At 44.1% G+C, this 21,396-nt stretch overlaps 1 protein-coding gene across 1 annotated transcript in view; it reads right to left on the bottom strand.

The window, feature by feature from the left end:
- The window catches only part of ITGA9 (integrin subunit alpha 9), a 694,926-nt gene that overhangs the window by 526,274 nt on the left and 147,256 nt on the right, over positions 1-21,396 (bottom strand). Inside the window, exon 4 of the mRNA XM_089682391.1 lies at positions 14,886-15,009. Within this exon, the coding sequence (XP_089538517.1) occupies positions 14,886-15,009 (124 nt within the window). The remainder of the gene's footprint in view (positions 1-14,885; positions 15,010-21,396) is intronic.

Here is a 21,396-nt window from a genome sequence, read left to right as displayed (position 1 = left end):
TTTAATTTTTTTATATTATTATTTATGTTTTTTTTGTTTTTGTTTTTACATACTGTCACCCTATCAGTACAGTGTCACCATGGTGACACTGTACTACTTGTGGGGGGTGATGAAGATTTCTTTTTTACAGTGATTGCTTTTACACATATAGGATGTAAAAGCAATCATTTCTCTTTCTCTCTGTCTGCATTCTTGCAGCCATTGAGAAGTACTGAATGAGCTGTGATTGGTCACAGCTTGTCACATGGTACAAGGCTGTTGTGAATAGCCTTGTACAATGTGACCTCTGTGATTATTCACAGATTTCACACGTAGTAAGCAATGATGTCACAAGTGACATCTTGCTTACTACTTTGCATGTGATCACTGATTGGCCAATCAGTGATCACATGATCGGGACCTCGTACAGAGGTCCCGTCTGACGATCGGAGGACACAGTGGGCACCGGATCGTGGTGCTGCGCGCTCCCAGGGAGCGCGCACAAGCAGGGTGCGGGGAGGCCATTTATAAACGGCCACCTGACCCTGCAGTGCCACCGTCCAGCCGTTTATATGCAACGGCCGGTCGGGAAGTGGTTAATATTTAAAGCAAACACCCCCATCCATTCATGTCTCCATGCTTTATTTTGCTGAGAAATCACTTTGAAACACCCCCTAGCATTTCTGGCTGCAGTCACCTTGAATAAGGGCAGTAACTTTTACTTTTTGGAATCCATTTTCCCTTAGCTTAGGCATGCAGGCAGGAAGGTGTGCTTAGCTAAGAAACCCCCTCCTCTACTCCTGAAGTCTCCTGAGATGTATCACATAATTTGCCTAGGCATGGAAACAAGGAAGTAACTGAAGAAATGTAAAAAAAAAAATGTCAAATAAGTAAATGTAATATACTTTCCTATTCATTTACTAAGTCTAGCAGTATATGGATTTAACCTGTATATGCTATATACCTGTATCTGTAATAAAAAGGTCAAATGTGCATTTCCCTTCCCTGGTTTCTTCTTTCTCCTCTTATTAACATGCTAATAATATTTTTTAACAAAACCTTTTTGTGTTTATTAAATACCATGTTTTAGAGCTATTGTTGTCATCACTGGGTCTCTGTGCTTCTCTATGCAATGCAAGCAGATTGTGGGTGGTGGGAGAGGCTAGCAGGGTGCTGTACTTGGCTTTCTGAGAATATCACAGGACCCTGCCACTGTACACTTCTTAAGTCCTGTAGGAAGAAATGGGCTAGATCTTTGGGAGGAGTTATGTAAATATCAAAACGCCTTGATGGGTGAATGTCAGTCTGGAAGAGTGAGCGTTCCTAGGAAGTCTGTATTGGCACACCACCTCAGGTAACACCCGCATGATGCTGAGCTTCCATTATTGAAAGAACCCAGCACGCACACTCCGCTCCTCACAAGACCTCCTTCTCTCTAGTTCCCTGGTCTCCTCCTCCCATGCCCACCTCCAGGACTTCTCCAGGGTGTCACCCATCCTCTGGAACTCCCTGCCCCAACCCATCAGATTATCACCTGCTCTCCTCTCCTTTAGGCGCACCCTGAAAACCCATCTCTTCAGGGAAGCCTACCCCACCCCCTGCTAACGTGCCGACCTCCTCCACTCTTCCTACCACTCCATCCCCCACAGCTATCTCCTCCTGTGCCACCATCCCCTCCCTCCTAGATTGTAAGCTCCAAGGATCAGGGCCCTCGATCCCCTCATGTTTTGCATTGTATTGGTATTGTTCTGTCACATGTTCTGTCCCCCTTTGTAATGTACAGCGCTGAGCGAACTATCGGCGCTTTATAAATACTGTATAATAATAATAATAACTGAAATGCAATGAATGGAAGGGGCAGGCCATGGCCAATCAGGCTGAGGAAAGAGACAGATGATCCTGGATATCCTGCAGCCATGAAATGAGGTGGGATCTATTTGACTTTCTGTAGCTTCCAATGAACATTGTGGGACATTCACAGTGTGCAGTGAAATCAGAGTAGGCGAATTCAGTACAGGAGAGGAGCCGGTACAATTGTACAAGCCCAAAGAAAAGGCCAAAGTCCAGCTTCATAAAACGGGTAAAGTCTTCCGTGATGAGACCAAGTACTGCAGAGAAAGTCTAGAACCCAAGTGACCTATGAGAAGGTCTAGGTTTTGTCACATGGGGGCCGAGGCAGGCCTATAGATATTCAAATACAGACATCCTTATCATTTACAAACACAATATTTAGTCTCTGCTTGCACATTTTTTCCATCATTCACTCACTTAGGCAAGGTTTGCACTACCCATTGCTCTGAAAAGTAACCCGCTGTGGATCATTTTTCAGAATGCAGCTAAGCAGCTGCTGTCAGGCTTCCAGGCAGTGATTTTGCTCCCTCCTGAATGCAGGTTTTTTTTTCTGCTGATGGGAGTTTATAAAGGGGCTACCCTAGCGCTTGTGGTACGGCTCCATTGACTTGAATGGCCAAGTTTGATTGGTGCTACCACTTGTCAGCTCGGCATGTCACGGTAAATTTGCCTCCACACCGTGGCTCCCCCCGGCTGTTGTTTAGCCATTAGGTGGGTGGCTGTTGTTGGTGAAACTGCATCTGTAAGAACTGCCCAAGTATACAGGGGAAACTCGAAAAATGAGAATATGGTGCAAAAGTTCATTTATTTCAGTAATGCAACTTAAAAGGTGAAACTAATATATGAGACTCATTACATGCAAAGCAAGATAGTCCAAGCCGTGATTTGTCATCATTGTGATGATTATGGCTTACAGCTCATGAAAACCCCAAATCCACAATCTCAGAAAATGAGAATATTCCATACAATCAATAAAACAAGGATTGTACATAGAACAATATCGGACCTCTGAAAAGTAGAAGCATGCATATGTACTCAGGACTTGGTTTGGGCCCCTTTTGCAGCAATTACTCCCTCAATGCGGCGTGGCATGGAAGCTATCAGCCTGTGGCACTGCTGAGGTGTTATGGAAGACAAGGATGCTTCAATAGCGGCCTTCAGCTCTTCTGCATTGTTCGGTCTCATGTCTCTCATCTTTCTCTTGGCAATGCCCCATAGATTCTCTATGGGGTTCTGGTCAGGCAAGTTTGCTGGCCAATCAAGCACAGTAATCCCACGGTCATTGAACCAGGTTTTGGTGCTTTTGGCAGTGTGGGCAGGTGCCAAGTCTTGCTGGAAAATGAAGTCAGCATCCCCATAAAGCTCGTCTGCGGAAGGAAGCATGAAGTGCTCCAAAATCTCCTGGTAGACGGCTGCGGTGACCCTGGACTTAATGAAGCACAGTGGACCAACACCAGCAGATGACATGGCTCCCCAAATCAACACAGACTGTGGAAACTTCACACTGGACTTCAAGCATCTTGCAGTGTGTGCCTCTCCATTCTTCCTCCATACTCGGGGTCCTTGGGCCTCTCCATTCTTCCTCCATACTCGGGGTCCTTGTGCCTCTCCATTCTTCCTCCATACTCAGGGTCCTTGTGCCTCTCCATTCTTCCTCCATACTCGGGGGCCTTGTGCCTCTCCATTCTTCCTCCATACTCGGGGTCCTTGTGCCTCTCCATTCTTCCTCCATACGCAGGGTCCTTGTGCCTCTCCATTCTTCCTCCATACTCGGGGTCCTTGGTTTCCAAATGAGATGCAAAAGTTGCTCTCATCAGAAAGAGGACTTTGGACCACTGAGCAACAGACCAGGTCTGTTTTTCTTTAGCCCAGGTAAGATGCTTCTGACGTTGTTTGTTGTTCAGGAGCGACTTGACAAGAGGAATACAATATTTGAAGCCCATGTCCAGGATCCGTCTGTGTGTGGTGGCTCTTGATGCACTGACTCCAGCCTCAGTCCACTCCTTGTCAAACTCCCCAACACTTTTGAATGGTCTTTTCCTGACAATCCTCTCCAGGCTGCGGTCATCCCTGCTGCTTGTGCACCTTTTTCTTCCACACTTTTCCCTTCCATATAACTTTTTCTATTAATGTGCTTTCATACAGCACTTTGGGAACATCCAACTTCTTTTGCAATTACCTTTTGAGGCTTTCCCTCCTTATGGAGGGTGTCAATGATGGTTTTCTGCCTGTCAGGTCAGCAGTCTTTCCCATGATTGTGATTCCTACTGAACCAGACTGAGAGACCATTTAAAGGCTCAGGAACCCTTTGCAGGTGTTATGGCTTAATTAGCTGATTAGAGTGGGACACTTTGAGCCGAGAATATTCCACCTTTTCACAATATTCTCATTTTCTGAGATTGTGGATTTGGGGTTTTCATGAGCTGTAAGCCATAATCATCACAATGATGACAAATCACGGCTTGAACTATCTTGCTTTGCATGTAATGAGTCTCATATATTAGTTTCACCTTTTAAGTTGCTGCACTGAAATAAATGAACTTTTGCACGATATTCTAATTTTTTGAGTTTCACCTGTATGTCAGATCTGCTAACAAACCTTGTTTTTTTCTTTATTGTGAACAAAGTGGAGACAAGTTAAAACCTGTGCCAAGTGGAGATTGTGACATTATTGCCCCGCTTCTCCATCTCGGGCAAACAGAGAATGCCTTGCATTCATTAACCTCCCTGGCGGTCTGATTATTTCAGATTTTTGGTGCTGAAAGCGGTACCATTATTTTGCATTGAAATATGTAGTTTTTTTATTGTAGGCTGTAATATTTAGGAATAACTCACTGAAATCTGTCCGAACAAGAGTCTAGTAAACATCCCGGGTAGGATAAAATTTGAAACACAAAATCATAAATTATAATTTAATAAAATAATCATAAAAAATAATAATATAATAATAATAAATTTAATTCAATATGATAATCAAACCAAAAACACTGAAATGTGAAATATAGCGCCAAGTTCGCACATCGCTGAGCAAAGTCGCAAAATTGTTTTCAGTGTCTGATGAGGAATTTCCCCCACGAATCATTATCACTCAATTCTGCAAGTGATTCTGATTTACTATCGCTGTTCTCTAGCCGGTCTAACCGCTTTTGACCTAAAGGGACGCTTTTTGGACGCCATGGACTTTTCTAAGTTTCCAGGCAGAAAGAACAGTAAAAATGCAGACAGGGGACAGGACAAAGCACTCGGGACAAAATGTATGTGAAATGGTTTGAAACAGCAACTATTTTACTATGTAAAATTCATTTTGAAAAAATGAAATTTTTTTAAAATTTTCAAATTTCCCGCCGCCGGCGGCGCCCGTACGTCCCGACGTCACAGGGATCGGAACACAGAAGCCGGATGCCGGCATCAGCCGGAGGAGATGGCCGGGGACGCTGCAGGGGACACATCGCGGGAGCGATGGACAAGGTAAGTGCTGCAGGGACTCCCTATGCAGCGCTGCATGGTAAGCCCGAGTGTACCTCGGGGTTACCGCTTTTGGTACTGACATTTTACCCCGAGCTACACTCGGGAATACCGCCAGGGAGGTTAATAAAAAATATCAGCCGTGCCAAGTAAACAGGACCTGGAAGATCACTGCCATCAATGTGGTAGCGCCGGCTACTACAGTGATTTGCAGCTTCCAAAACAATTGCTCAGGCTTGGTCTGAGTCCTCATGCACGCTTGACGTTTTTACAGCTGCTGTTTTTGGCTTTTGACAGGTTTTTCTACAGCTAGTAAACCCCCCAGCATGTTATCCTATGTGTCCATGCATACAGACTGTAATCAAGGTTTTTTTGCCTGGGGCGTTTTTTGGCTGGAAAAAAACCCAGCACTGGTGGGTTTCTACAGGAGTTTCCTAGCTGTAAAAACGCTCTAACACAGCAAAAAACTTTATTTTGGTAAAAAAAAAAAAATGCAAATGAGGAAAAATGCCGCTACATGCGGCAAACCATCAATGCAAAAACGCTAAAAAAAAGCTTAAAATCTCAAGTTTTTAATGTGACTTTACACAGCTAACATTACCAGCGTTATCAAAACATCCAGTGTGCATGAGAACTCGGGAGGACCAATATAACTATGCAATAAAATGTATACCTAGAGTTCAGCTTTAATTCTTTTTTCTCAATCAGAGATCAGTTACAACTAATTTTATACATTGTAAAACTGTATGCTGTTTAGTGTTATCTTTCAGCAAGTAATTTATCCCATGGGAATAGCAAAAATTCAAGGTCCGTAAAGAAAGTCTTTGCATCATTGGATCCGTCATCTATCACCAGCTATCTGCTGCACAATAGAGGGAAATGCTACTAAATCCATTCCATCCTGTGAGCCCTGGAATTAATTAGGTATAGATTTCATGCATAGGCTAAGAAAGTTTTTACGCTTTACAGATTCCAAAACAGTTAATATGTGCAAAAGCCGGGACGTGGTGATGTAATGTCATAACAATGGTAAAACCTCATCTAGTAAATTATATGTAAATCTGGAAGCCATATCCTTGAAATAATTTACATAATTGAACTGGAAGACTATAAATATTCATTGGTGCTTGGACACCATAGCAAGAAAAGAAAAATGAAACTTTACATTTCCCCAAAGTTCTGGTATTCTCCTACCAAGATACCCGTGTGTCTGGACACACGGGTATTTTGGTAGGAGAATACCAGAGCTTTGGTGAAATGTGAAATTTAATTTTTTTTCTTTTTTGCTATGGTGTTTTCTAGCCACATTAACTTGATGGAGAACTGTAGGCACACTGTTGAAATACATGTACAGTAAGGTGAACCATATTAACCTCTGAAACCACTAGGCAACTTATTCACTCCCTTGTTATCTCTCGCCTTGACTATTGTAACTCCCTCCTCATTATCCTACCTCATCACAGGCTATCACCTCTTCAGTGAATGCTGCTGCCAGACCCATCCACCTTACCAACTGTTGCATATCTGCCATTCCTCTCTGCCAGTCCCTCCACTGGTTTCCGATTGCCCAATGAATACAATTCTAAACATTAACAATAACATATAAAGCCATTTATAACTCTGCCCCCAATCGTCAATCTTGTCTCCAAATATCACCCAAACCATCCTCTCCGCTCCTCACACAACCTCCTGCTTTCTAGCTCCCTTGTCTCCTCCTCACATGCTCATCTCCAGGACTTCTCCAGAGCTTCCCCCGTCCTCTTGAACTCTCTACTCCAATCTATCCGACTATCACCTACTCTGTCCACTTTTAGGCGATCTCTGAAAATCTATTTCTTCAGGGAAGCCTATCCTGCCTTGAGCTGATAACCGAATCTTCTATTTCTCCTATCAGGTCATCCCCCACAGTTATTACCTTTTGTACCACCAACCCCTCCCTCTTAGATTGTAAGCCCTCCTAACCCTCTTCTATTGAACTGTACCATTGCTGTATTGTCTCCCGTTATATTGTAAAGCGCTGAGCAAACTGTTGTCACCATAAATCCTGTATAATAATAATAGTAATATTACCTAGCAAAGGATTTGCCATTCTGATTTTCCTTGGTAATTTCAGCCGATTCTTCTGAATCAGTTCAGGTTCTAAGGGTACTGGCACACACCTGGCTGCGTAAAATAAATTCTAGCTGCCAGGATGGAATTTTAACCTCTTCAAATGAACATAGTTGCACATACACACTTGTAGGCAAGTGCCCACAGTATATTGTTGTATATAACTGAGTTAGTTGGTCTGCCCAGACTGGAAAGGCATCTGCCCAGACTGGAAAGGCATCTGCCCAGACTGGAAAGGGGTTAAGCGTTGGGTTTCCATGCTTCTTGGGTCTTGCCTTACTTTCTGGTTTATATGAATAGGGGGAAGGCCGGGCCCAAAGGAGGGAGGAAGGCAGAGAGTAGCTTGCATGGGAAGCTGCTGAGAGGCTGCTGCAACATGTAGTCTCACAAGACACTGGGTATGACTTTCCATATGTCCCATAAGCCATGTTCTGGCAGCTCGAAGAAGAGCAACCCAGGATATGCAGCCATGCCATCTGGGAGAAGCTATGAGTGTTGGAAACATTCCCAGGACTTCTGGAACCAAAATGAGTATACTGAAGTGGAGTACCACTAGCTTTAGCCAGAGTTTAATATCGGACGCCATATACGCTGTACATGTACAGGGTGGAACATGTAAAGCCTGGTTACTTCTACCCTGTGGTGCACCATATAGGGGAGAAGCACCCAGTATCAGAAGAGTGGATCTCCTATCCTGATCCTGCTTTCTATGTGCAGACTACCAGAGATGTACCTTCTAGATATACTGTGGTATATGTTGTTGTTATATAGTCATATATTTATTTAGCACTTTTACCATTGCTGCTGATTGTAAAAGATTTCGTACTGTTTGTACTTTTAATATGTTAGTTTGGGAGTAATGTTCATAAACCGAGATGGCTTACGAAAAGGGGAAGAAAAGTGTAGGTAGGTGCCCACAGGAGGATTGTTGTATATACAGTAGCTGAGTTAGTTGGTCAGCCCAGGCTCAGAAGGGTTTAAGTGCTGGGATTCCTGGTTCCCAGACTTTTTGGATCCTGCCTTCCTTCCCAGTTTATAGAAATAGAGGAAACTCAAAAAGGAGAAGGGAGAGAGAAGCCTGCATTGGATGTTGCTGAGGGGATGCCACAAGACACCAGAGTTAAGGAGGAATCTACCAGGTTTGGAGGACACCAGTCGTGGGCTTACACATTTTGAAGTTATGTCTCGGCAGCCACAGCATAGTTAGTTAGGTTTGAATGGTGTTGAAGGTATACTGTCACAAACGTTTCCAGTAAAGTTTCTAAACTGTAGTAAGCCTGCTCTGAAGTTACTCTAAAGGGGTGCATGAGGGCTTCTGGCATATGAAAGAACAGAGCCTGTAAAGCACATGGGGTATGGAAACAAGGCCAATATGAAGGGTTGGCAGAAGGCATGGAGGAAGTGGGTGTTTGTCACGAGTAACCAAGTACTGGTAGAAGGTGAATTGCAGCCTGTCATGAAGTGTGGTATCTGGTGTGGTGACGGGTCATTAGGTAGCAGAGGGGGTAGGTGCCCTGGCTCCCTCCTAAATGGTCGGTTCCCCAAGGGTATCAGGACCGAACTCACATTACAGAGACCCCACAGCCCAGCTGCATAGTACAGGAGAGTAGCAGGAGTCAACTGATTGCATGCATGAGGTCCACGCTAGTGCACACAGTGCTGGATGGGTAGAGGGCATAGGCTCAGCGGAGTCCCTTAAATGTAACAATTCACAGTTAAGGTGTGTAGTGACACGAGACAGCATGCTTTACTGAGGGACTGCTTCACCTGAACACAGCTCCACCTGGTCCCAGGCATTGATGAGTGCGCACACCTACCAAAGGTACCCCATGTGCAGGGTGCAGTAGGCCCACATGAACACAGCTCCACCTGGTCCCAGACATTGATGAGTGCGCACACCTACCAAAGGTACCCCATGTGCAGGGTGCAGTAGGCCCACATAAACACAGCTCCACCTGGTCCCAGGCATTGATGAGTGCATACATATAAGGTGCAGCGCTAAAATAACATAAATAAAAACAGCATATTATAGCATAAGATAAAGTGCAAATATCAGATCACACTGAGGTGAACTTGAGTGAATAAAAAGTCCCAAGATAAATGAAGGCCCAACGTGGGTATCCGGTAGATCCTAATGAGTGCGTGGGGCAGGGTTCCAGTGTACCACACGGTGAATCTAGGGTAAAAAATGTGCACTCACCAAAAGTACGCATGTGAAATTTATCCTGTTACATCAGGTAGCGGTCATCTACTGCCAAGGTAAGGCCAGGGTCATACACCTTCCAATCGCAACTCAGGGTAGGTACTCCAAGAGTCTCAAACGTGTCACCATCTGGGGTCCCTTTTGAACAAGTTCTGCAAGTGGGGACTCTTCAGCTACGGTCACATGGTTCTCCTTCTTCCAAGTGTACATGTCAATGCCTGCTTGACCTGGACATAGCCTTTTTACGTGGCTTGTCTGATTTTCACCAAGGTTAATTTGGTTCTTTATTGGCTCTGTTCTTCTTTGCATATGTAGCTGGTAGCTTGGATGTGCATGAGTCTCAAAGTCCTCCACATACATCACTCACAAATACTGCACACCTGCCAAAAGGTACCCCACGTGCAGGGTGCAGTAGGCCCGCCCACACACCTATTACCATGCATAAATTACTAACTGGCAAATCCGATTTCTGTACTTTTTTTAAACCATTTATGCATGCCTGTGTGTGTCAAAACAATGGGCTGCATTTAGATCAGTAAAATAAAAACTCTTGTATGCTTAAAAACGCAGAATATTTAGGCAGCAGTGGGCAACAGCCTAACAGTGTATGACCAGCTTGACTCTTTACTATAATGAGTACAACTTTTGTCTTGTTTTAATATAAAATTATTGAAAAGAAAAATGTTTCTGTACAATATGTCAACCATATTGGAATATCCATTATAAAAAAAACTGTAATTGCAGGCAGACCCAATATGTCAAACAGATTCCAGAAGTAAAATGACCACAGCAGAAATGAAAGATTGTCTAGCAGCTGGAAAGGTCAGGTTATATATTACTGGAATTATAGAGCAGACTGAAAATTCCCATAAAGGGGAGAAGAGGTATTTCCACACTTTCTCTGAATGCACTGCGTGACATTTGATATTTAGTCCCCAAACAACTGCTGAGTACTGCTTGAATTAAGAACCCACCGTTTCTTAATTCAAGTGCCGCTCATAAGATCTTAGAAGTAAAGTGTATAATAAGGAGCAGAATGATAAAAGACATTCATGGGAAAAACATTCATCACACACGAGGACACAGAAAATCTATAAGAGATTCCAGGGGCGGACTGACAACTCATGGGGCCCCCGGGCAATAGGGGATCTTTCACGCAAGCTCTGTTTGCGTGAAAGAAAATTATAAAAATGTCATATGAGTACAGTGTTGCATGACCGCGCAATTGTCATTCAAAGTGCGACAGCGCTGAAAGCTGAAAATTGGCCTGGGCATGAAGGGGTTAAAAGTGCCTGGTAGGCAAGTGGTTAAGGGAGCGTGGAAGGGGGTGTGTCCTATGCCTACATACTTTTGCTAATAGGTGTCCCTCGGTCCCTTCTCAAAAAGTTGGGAGGTATGAAACCATCACTACCGACTTTCGATCGGTGCTCATTAACCGGATTCAAAAAAATGAATGAACTGTCCAAATGACAGATTTTCAAATGATTTTTCATCTAGTGTAAATGCATTTTTACAAAAAATTCCCTAAAAAAAAATCAACATTTTTTAGTAAGTTACGATTTTGTGTTGGGCTGCGCTAAGGGCTGGTGCTTCCATTAGGTAAACTAGGCAGCTGCGTAGAGTGCACTACCACCTAGGGGAGCTTGAGTGCAGCTCAGGCCAGAACCAGGGGCAGACTGACAACTCATGGGGCCCCTGGGCAATAGGGGATCATGGGGCCCCTGTGTCCTTGCCCAAACTCAAAAAAGCCTATGAAAAAGGTACCAGGGGCATCTCATGGGGCCCCCTACTGACCCCGGGCCCTCGGGCAGTACCCAAATGGTCAGTCCGCCCCCGAGACATTCTAACCCTTTCCTGCTCTACCCCAAACTAGACAAAAACATTTTGGTTGTAGTTAGACTTTTAAAGTGTATCTAATTCAAAAACAAAAATGTAATACCGTATATTGCAGCTTACTAGTCTATATATGTGGTGGCTGAATTCGTTTTCACATTTTAGGCTAAGAACAGTGTTAGTATGTACAGAAAAAAAAAGTGGTGAACTTGCTAAAAATGCAGTGTCCTTGTCATTTCATATCAGCTGAAAGTAAAGCACAAAGAACTAGGGCTGCATTGGTGTCGATACTAAATATTTGCATAAAAATCAGCACAAGGGACATTGCTTACAGTTAGTATGAGGTGTCCCTTGTGTTGATTCTTCTCTTTCGGTAAAAATCTTCCTCTGTCCTACCACCCGCACCTCAGCTGCCGTAATCTTCGAGTGCGATTGGGGTTAATACAGTTCCTCAAGCGAGCTCGACTATGCCTGGCCTTTGCTGCCAGATCTGCCATTCACAGAATCCATACTACAGCTTCTGTGAATGAGAGAGGTGCTCTGAATGAGGGACCAGTGGATGATTGATAGCTTCGCTCTTCATTCAAAGTGAAAGATTACTACTGAAAGTAGAAGAATCAACACAAGGGACATATCATATTAAAATGTAAGTTATGATCCGTTTTGCTTATTTTTGTTTTTCATATGTAGATAAATTGAATTCCAGGGAGAACGGCAATCTTCCCTGGAAGTTGGGCTGCCCCAACACTGCAATGTTTAAATGGTTGTTAATGTCTCTGCTTTTTTCGGGAAAAGCAAACCTTCCAACCTCATGTCCAATCACTAGCAAACTCATGCAGGCTCCACCTCCGCAACATCTCCAAGATACGTACTTTCCTAACCCCAGACACTGCTAAACAACTCGTACACTCCCTCATCATCTCACGCCTGGACTACTGCAACTCCCTCCTCACCGGCCTACCCCAACGCAGGCTATCCCCGCTTCAATCTATCCTGAACTCAGCGGCTAGACTAATCCACCTCACCAACCGCTCCACTTCTGCCACCCCCCTCTGCCAGTCCCATCACTGGCTCCCGATTGCCCAACGCATTAAATTCTAATTACTAACTCTGACATACAAAGCCATTCATAATGCTTCCTTACCTGAAGCCCTGCTACTGCAGGCTTCCTCCAGGCTGCAAGACCGGTGCTTGTCCCCCCTACACTCCAGTGGTCTCAGACTACCTGACGTGATCAGGTACAATGCAAGACACATAGCCCTGAACGTCTTGTGAGTACGCTGAGGGCAGTCCACAAGCCAGAGCATGGGGGAAAAGAGGGGAGCGCTAGCTGATGGGGGAGCAGGGATCAAGTAAGTAAAGGTATTTCTTTCCAGGAAACCTAGTGATAAAAAATTATTTAACTATCACCTCTACGCCAATGACACACAAATTTACCTCTCCACCCCTCACTTCATCCCCTAAGTCTCCGCCCGCATCACCCACCTCCTAAATAACATATCAGACTGGATGTCGCTCCATTTCCTCAAGGTAAACCTTTCCAAAACCGAGCTCCTAGTTTTCCCCCCAGCCCCCCCCCCCCCATCCTCTCCATCACTACTAGCAACGCCACCATCAATCCCACCCCGCAAGCCAAAGTCCTGGGTGTCCCCCTGGACTCAAACCTTTCCTTCCAACCTCATGTCCAATCACTAGCAAATTCATGCAGGCTCCACCTCCGCAACATCTCCAAGATACGCACATTCCTCACCCCAGACACTACTAAACAACTCGTACCCTTCTCACCGGCCTACCTCATCGCAGACTATCCCCGCTTCAGTCTATCCTGAATTCAGCGGCTAGACTCATCCACCTCACCAACCACTCCACTTCTGTCACCCCCCTCTGCCTATCCTTTCACTGGCTCCCGATTGCCCAACACATTAAATTCAAACTACTAACTCTGACATACAAAGCCATCCATAACGCCGCCCCAAACTACCTCACTGACCTGATACCCAAATACCACCCTACCTGCACCCTTCGTTCAAGACCTCCTACTTTCTAGCTCCCTGGTCTCCTCCTCCCACGCCCGACTGCAGGACTTTTCCAGGACTTCCCCCATCCTCTGGAACTCTCTACCCCAATCCATCAGACTGTCACCTACCCTCCTCACCTTCAGGCGCTCCCTGAAAACCCACCTCTTCAGGGAAGCCTACCCCACCCTCACCTAACAGCCATTCTCCTCCACTCCTCCTACCACTCCATCCCCCAGAGCCACTTCCTCCTGTACCTCTACCCCCTCCCTCCTAGATTTTAAGCTCGAAAGAGCAGGGCCCTCGAACCCCTCGTGCATTGTATTGTTACTGTATTTGTCAGGGCTATGACCAGAGGTGTGTGGACTGACACAGGGAAACGCAGGCTTCAGGTATAGAGTAAACAAGACAATTTATTAAAAGACTAAACAACACAAACGCAGTGCAAGGTAAACATAACACAGTGCAAACAACCCAACCTCCAACAGATAACCATATATACAATCAAACGTAGTCGGGCAGGCCGGGTCGGTAGCAAACGGGCAAACAGGGTACCAGGAGCGAGCAGAAGAGTGGTCAGGAATAGCCGAGGTCAGGACAGGCGGAGTTCGTTCAGAGTCAAGATCAAAGCAAAATCAGGATCAGACAGGACGCAGACAGGATGCAGGTACAGGGGCTCATGGGAACCATACACCAAGGCCCTGATCACAGGCCTGGTCCTGCTTATATACACCTTCTGCAATCAGCCTCAGGTAATGGCCTGATTGCAGGAGTGAGATTCTGGATGCTGAGAGCACCTGCTGGCCAGCCTTGGTACTGCAGCCCACAAGGCAGGAGAGTCCCACCACCATTGACGAGTCCATTCCTGACAGTATTGTCTCATGCACTGTCCCCCCACTTTATTGTACAGCGCTGAGCACCCTATCAGCGCTATATAAACACTATATAATAATATAATAATAATTATTTAACCTTTTCAGTGCAGGGGCATCCCAATTGCAAGGGATGATATTTGTTTTCCCCGGAGAAAAGGCTTTGAGTATCACTTGCTGCATGAAGAAAATTAATTATGCAGAGATGGAGGGGGGGCATCCCTGCAGCCACACATATACAAGGGATGCATATACTGTGGGGAATGCCTCGGCCGCTCATGATTGTCCCAGTACAGTGGCAGCTTCTTAGTGAGCTCGGTCAGATGGGTTTGGACTCCGAACATACCTGAGATCATCCCAAATCTTGACTATAATCGAGGAACAGGAAGTGTTATAGCTCATAGATCCTGAGGCTAGAGCTCACGAGTCACTGGTATATGCCTTACCATGCCAGTTTTAACTTGGCAGACTTACAGTACATCCTGAAAAATTGTAGAGAGACCATGAAACAATCTTTGCATCTTAAGATCTTTCCAAACACAGAATATCCCAACTTACCTTCATAACAAGGCCTTAGTGGTCTTCCACGGCCCTGCAGGTTTGGTGGCAGGATGATACAGAACCCATAAGGAAGTATAATCTCACTTTCATAGTAAATATTCTTCCAGCGATGAGCACATGCCTAAATAAATAGAGATAGGGTTATTGTAGATGAGGGGATAATCTCTTATACAAACAAACATTCTCTCCATGCAAACAGCAGTAGCTTCCACATCTGAGGGGACATAGATGAATAGAAACCAAGAACAGCTGTCCTGCTAGCTTTAGCTGTTGCCATTTAAGCGCAATGCTAGCCTATGCATTTCCATTAATTATTAACATCTGTGAATCTAGGAAGGATAAGTCATTGAAATGTATTTCCAACACAACAAACACTTTTCTCCTGCGCTAGGAAAAGACTCAGTAGACCCAATAGGGATGTTCTGGAATTTTCTGGAATATGCACTGCTTGCTGCCCTCAACAGACCAGGGTGGTCCAAATACACTGGATACAAATGGAGAAACAGAAAAAGGGCGCACCGACCTAGTGCATTATCGTTTAAAATATTTATTGAAGAAACAAAGTAAGTATCATACTCACAATAGACATAAAAACACAGGCATGTCAAACTGAACAAGATGTATGATCCAAACAACATCCAAGTCCATAAGATGGAACCCTGGATGACCAACTTGCTAACGCGTTTCGAGGACACAACCTCTTCCTCAGAGCCAAAGAAATGTATTCCAGTAGGATATGAACAATATTGTTTTGAAATTCCTTGATGAAAAATATATACTCAGAGTACACCTTATTTATGCACCTTGAAGTGGTTGTAACCCCTTACAAATACCGAGTAAAGTGACTGGCCTCAGGTGATACACAGAGATGAAACAAATCCTCCTACATAAGTTGTACCCATTTAGCTACAGCCATCTTTCCCCTACATGCATTCATAGTGCAGTATTTACACATGATCTCTCAGCTCTTATAACAACTTTTAATTTCAAAGCAGGTTGGGTCCTATCTCAAAGCCGGTTAGGTCCTAAGTCAAGGCTGGTTAGATCCTATGTCAAGGCTGGTTAGGTCCTATGTCAAGGCTGGTTAGATCCTATGTCAAGGCTGGTTAGATCCTATGTCACGGCTGGTTAGGTCCTAAGTCCAGGCTGGTTAGATCCTATGTCAAGGCTGGTTAGATCCTATGTCAAGGCTGGTTAGGTCCTATGTCAAGGCTGGTTAGATCCTATGTCAAGGCTGGTTAGATCCTATGTCACGGCTGGTTAGGTCCTAAGTCCAGGCTGATTAGATCCTATGTCAAGGCTGGTTAGATCCTATGTCAAGGCTGGTTAGGTCCTAAGTTTAGGCTGGTTAGATCCTATGTCAAGGCTGGTTAGATCCTATGTCAAGGCTGGTTAGGTCCTAAGTCCAGGCTGGTTAGATCCTATGTCCAGGCTGTGACGGCAGTGACTTTGGGTAGGGGGCCCTTTGGAGACGTGGGGAGACCCCTGTCTCAGCTTCTCATATCCCTATTATGTGTAAGTCACCCTGTGCCTGTTAGGGGTACAGGGTGGTCTGTCCTGATATTGTGTAGACATTTATAGGTGGGGTGTGGGGGTTGTTCATTGTTTACTGCCACGTGGTCCCATTGTTCTATTGTGTCTTGCTGGCCAGCAAACTATTATGGGATGTATGGGTTTACGTGTATTGGCTTGGTGGGGGGGGGTGTCTGCTGTGTGTCTCTTGTTACTAATTGTTTTGCTCCGCCCTGTGTATATATCTTGTGTCTGTGTAAAAATAAAGCAGTCCATTTCCTGTTTTAAGACAAGTCTGGTGCTGTCTCTTCTTGTATGGTCAGCGGTGGTGTCCGTGGATCTGTGTTCAGACAGGGAAGCGGGAGTCTAACGGAAATACCCTAGTGCAGTCCGGTTCCATTACAAAGGCTGGTTAGGTCCTATCTCCAAGCTGGTTAGTCCTTTGTCAAGGCTGGCTAGGTCCTATGTCAAGGCTGGTTAGGTCCTATGTCAAGGCTGGTTAGGTCCTATGTCAAGGCTGGTTAGGTCCTATGTCAAGGCTGGTTAGGTCCTATGTCAAGGCTGGTTAGGTCCTATCTTAAGGCTGGTTAGGTCCTATCTCAAAGCTGGCTAGGTCCTGCACACATCATAATATTTGAGTTTTAATGGCCATCTGCTTAAAGGAAATAGGTTTTTGTCCATTTCTTGCACCGAGTGTGTATATGAGACAGGATCATTTTAAGGAAACCACAGCCTGCAGTTTGGAGGCCACCACGATTACACGTTCGCAAGGAGCCCATAACATTTTACCGATGGTATATGACTAAGATAATTCTTGGTTAACCAGTAAGTTAGTGTCATCCCACATATTTACAGCTCTAATAAGTATCCCTTCCGTTCTATTATCTTAAGCAAAAAATCACTGTAACCTCAAACCCAAGTAGCCGCTAAACCAAAGTTGCTCAAGCCCACTTGATACAAAATACAGTTAAAAGAGTTCTATGTTCACAGCATACACTTTTATAACATCAGCACTGTAATAGCAAAACAAAAAATAGTCATGTTTGACACTCCACTATAAGCTTACTTTAAAAATCTAATTTCAAGTTGTGAGATCTGCCTGCGTGCTGGACATCTTTTCCCACAGAATGCTTGATTCCTTGCATGCTTTGCAGCTTCTCCTCTGCTGTTTACTTTCAATTTCTAAGGACTAGATATCCCATGGTACCTTGCTGTCTGCAAGCTGAGTTTCCTGTACTGACTTTGCTTCCTAAAACTCCTCCTTTCAGCATTTATGTAGTTCAGAAGGCAGGCTCTGTAAAATGTGTGACACATAAGTACCTATAGTACCTATTCACAGGGCATAGTGAATATGTGTCACGGGTCACTTTCACAAGAGCGGTCTGATCTGGTCCACCTGTCTGTTTTTCAAGAGGACCCGATTGGATTCACCAATCTCTTCTATGGAGCAGCAGATGTAAGCGGACTTGTGTCCCTTTACACCCGCCTACCTCCAATGCGATCCAGCAAAAACAAACAGAAGAGGATCCCTTCCTCTCCATCTGGCCAGATCGGAGGGCAGTTGGATGTCATGTGCCAGCTCAGCTCTGCTCAGCAGGGGATCAACACGCAGATCCTCTTCTGAGAAAATTGATCTGGCCCATGTGAAAGGGGCCACAGAATTCAACAAAGTATACATGTGCGGATGAGAACAAAGGACGCCCTATTGACTGCACTCTAAACAATCCACTTTACTGAACCAAGATGAAAACCAATACAGACAGTGGAAATACAGTGGGGGACTGGCAGGTAAACGTGTTTCTCGCTAAAGACAGCGCTTATTTATTCATTATTCAGGGTAATGAATAAATCCTGTCTTTAGCGTGAAACGCGTTTACCTGACAATCCCCCATTGTATTCCCACTGTCTGTATTGGTTTTCATCTTGGTTCAGTAAAATGGATTGCTTGGAGTCAGCCAATAGGACATATTTTGTTCTCATCTATGCAGCACATGAGCTGGGCTAGAACCTACAGGAGGAGTTGTTCTTGGATACTGGGAGTCTCTCTACCTTGAGCAACGGTAAACATATATATAATATATATATATATATACAGAGGGGCAAAAAAGTATTTAGTCAGCCACCAATTGTGCAAGTTCTCCCACCTAAAAACATGAGAGAGGCCTGTAATTGGCATCATAGGTAGACCTCAACTATGAGAGACAAAATGAGAAAACAAATCCAGACAATCACATTGGCTGATTTGGAAAGAATTTATTTGCAAATTATGGTGGAAAATAAGTATTTGGTCAATATCAAAAGTTCATCTCAATACTTTGTTATATATCCTTTGTTGGCAATGACAGAGGTCAAACGTTTCCTGTAAGTCTTCACAAGGTTGGCACACACTGTTGCTGGTATGTTGGCCCATCCTCCATGCAGATCTCCTCTAGAGCAGTGATGTTTTGCGACTGTCGCTGGGCAACACGGACTTTCAACTCCCTCCAAAGGTTTTCTATGGGGTTGAGATCTGGAGACTGACTAGGCCACTCCAGGACCTTGAAATGCTTCTTACGAAGCCACTCCTTCATTGCCCGGGCGGTATGTTTGGGATCATTGTCATGTTGGAAGACCCAGCCACGGTTCATCTTCAATGCCCTTAATGATGGAAGGAGGTTTGCACTCAAAATCTCACGATACATGGCCCCATTTATTCTGTCCTGTACATGGATCAGTCGTCCTGGTCCCTTTGCGGAGAAACAGCCCTTAAGCATGATGTTTGCCCCACTGTATATATATTTGTGTGTATCTTCAAGATCATTCAAATTAATGAGAGTAGTATGGAATTGGTCGCATTATTTTACATTTTGACCATAGACACGCTTTATATCAAAAGAATTCAGCCCCAATACTTTTTGAGCATTTTGTCATGCTTATGCCGAAATGTGAAAATGTTCAACAGCTAGAATACCATTCAAGTCAATAGCCCATGTTAACAAAACAATGCTCTGTCACTTGTAGCTAGAAAAAGCTTCTTTGGGGTAAGGTCTTGCATTTTTTTGTCCCTACAGATTTCAAAAAGAACACCTAAAAACATCCTTTCTGTGTAATTTCTTGCCATTCTTGCTCAGGGCAATCATCTGTCCCTAACTTCAGGTAATCACTCTATGTGCAATTACTTCCAAATACAGGCAGACAGCTGCGGCCATTGGCAGTCTGTCATTGCTTTGTACTGGATTCCCAGCCGAGGCTGTCCATTATCACCTGTGCTGCCAGCCACTGTTTTCCACAAATTACTTCCCACACCACAGCTGATTGTTTTGTGATTGAGGCCTTGGGCTATACTCACACTAATTTTCTGCGTTTGGTTTATTTAAAATATAAATATGAAAAAATGTATTCTTCCCAGATCAAGTCCTCCTGCAGTTAAATTTAATTTGTTCACCTGAGTTTAAACATATTCTGAGTATCCTATCTGCTGCTGGGCAAACAGAAGTTTATTTCCTCTAAGGCCTCATTCACACATTGCTTAGCAGTTTAGTCTCCCTAGCGCTCTGATTATGTCCATATTTCTGTGCTCAAAGCGGTACCATTATTTTGCATGGAAATATGTTTTTTTTTTATTGTAGGCTGTAATTTTTAGGAATAACTCCCTGAAATCTGTCCGAACAAGAGTCTAGTAAACATCCCAGGTAGGATAAAATTTGAAACACAAAATCATAAATTATAATTTAATAAATAATTATAAAAAATAATAATATAATAAATGTTATTCAATAATATAATAAAATCAAAAACACTGAAATTTGAAATATAGCGCCAAGTTTGCACATCGCTGAGCAAAGTCGCAAAATCATTTTCAGTGTCTGATGACGAATTTCCCCCACGAATCATTATCACTCAATTCTGCAAGTGGTTCTGAATTACTATCGCTGTTCCCTAGCCGGTCTAAAACCACTTTTGACCTAAAGGGACACTTTTTGGACGCCATGGACGTTTCTCAGTTTCCAGGCAGAAAGAACAGTCAAAATGCAGGCAGGGCGCCGGACAAAGCACTCGGGACACAATGTATGTGAAATGGGTTGATACAGGAATGTTATACTATGTGATTTTAGTGAATGTCACTTTTTGTCATTTTCAAATTTCCCGCCGTTCCGTCCCCCGTACGTCCCGACGCTCGCAGGGGACAGAACCCAGTTGACAGATGCCGGCATTGGCCGGAGGACTTACAGGGGACCCTGCAGGAAGGACATTGCGGGAGCGCAGGACAAGGTAAGTGATCGAGGGATCCCGGAGCAGCGCTGCAAGGTAAGCCCGAGTGTAGCTCGAGGTTACCGCTTGTGGTACTGAAACTTTACCCCGAACTACACTCGGGAATACCTCCAGGGGGGTTAAAAAAGTGTGATTCACATGCGGAAACTCGTATTGTGCATAGGGCAGCCCATTCACATTGCCAGGAGCAATTTTAAAAGCATGTTTTGCTGCAATTCTTGAATGTTTTGTTGTATGAAAATCGCAGCAAAATCATGCGGTGTTTGGGGTGCCATTCAGGACGAACAGCGCTTAAAGGTCAGTTGTGCGTTTTGCAGCAATTTGGAATCACAGCAGAATTGTGCTGATTTTGTCGGTGATTCTAGATTGCCGATACATGGACAGGGCCTAAATGCAGCTAAACGCAAGTGAATGCACAGTGTGAATTATGCCTCGTAAAAATATTACATGCATTTAGAAATGCCCTATAATCCCATATGAACACACTGGCAGTGTAAATGAGAACTAAAAGTATAATCCATATTTGTACCAGGATGGACCTGCCTTCCTACACACAAAAGCATTTCACTGATTAAAAAAAGAAAAACAAAGAAAAAAAAAAAGTTAGTGAGAGATTACTATTCCACAATGGATTAAAAATAAATATGAATCTGTTAGCACGGTGGAAGAGTAATTCAATTTGCTGCCAGAGTAAAGGAAAGATTCTATTGTTAGAGGAAAAAGAACTTTGTTACATATCTGAATC

Source organism: Staurois parvus, unplaced genomic scaffold, assembly GCF_062004578.1.
Source record: "Staurois parvus isolate SC_StPar_1 unplaced genomic scaffold, SC_StPar_1.0 ptg000288l, whole genome shotgun sequence".
Classification (NCBI taxonomy): Eukaryota; Metazoa; Chordata; class Amphibia; order Anura; family Ranidae; genus Staurois; species Staurois parvus.
Note: the sequence above shows the minus strand (reverse complement) of the source record. Positions and strands in the feature narration are given on the sequence as shown.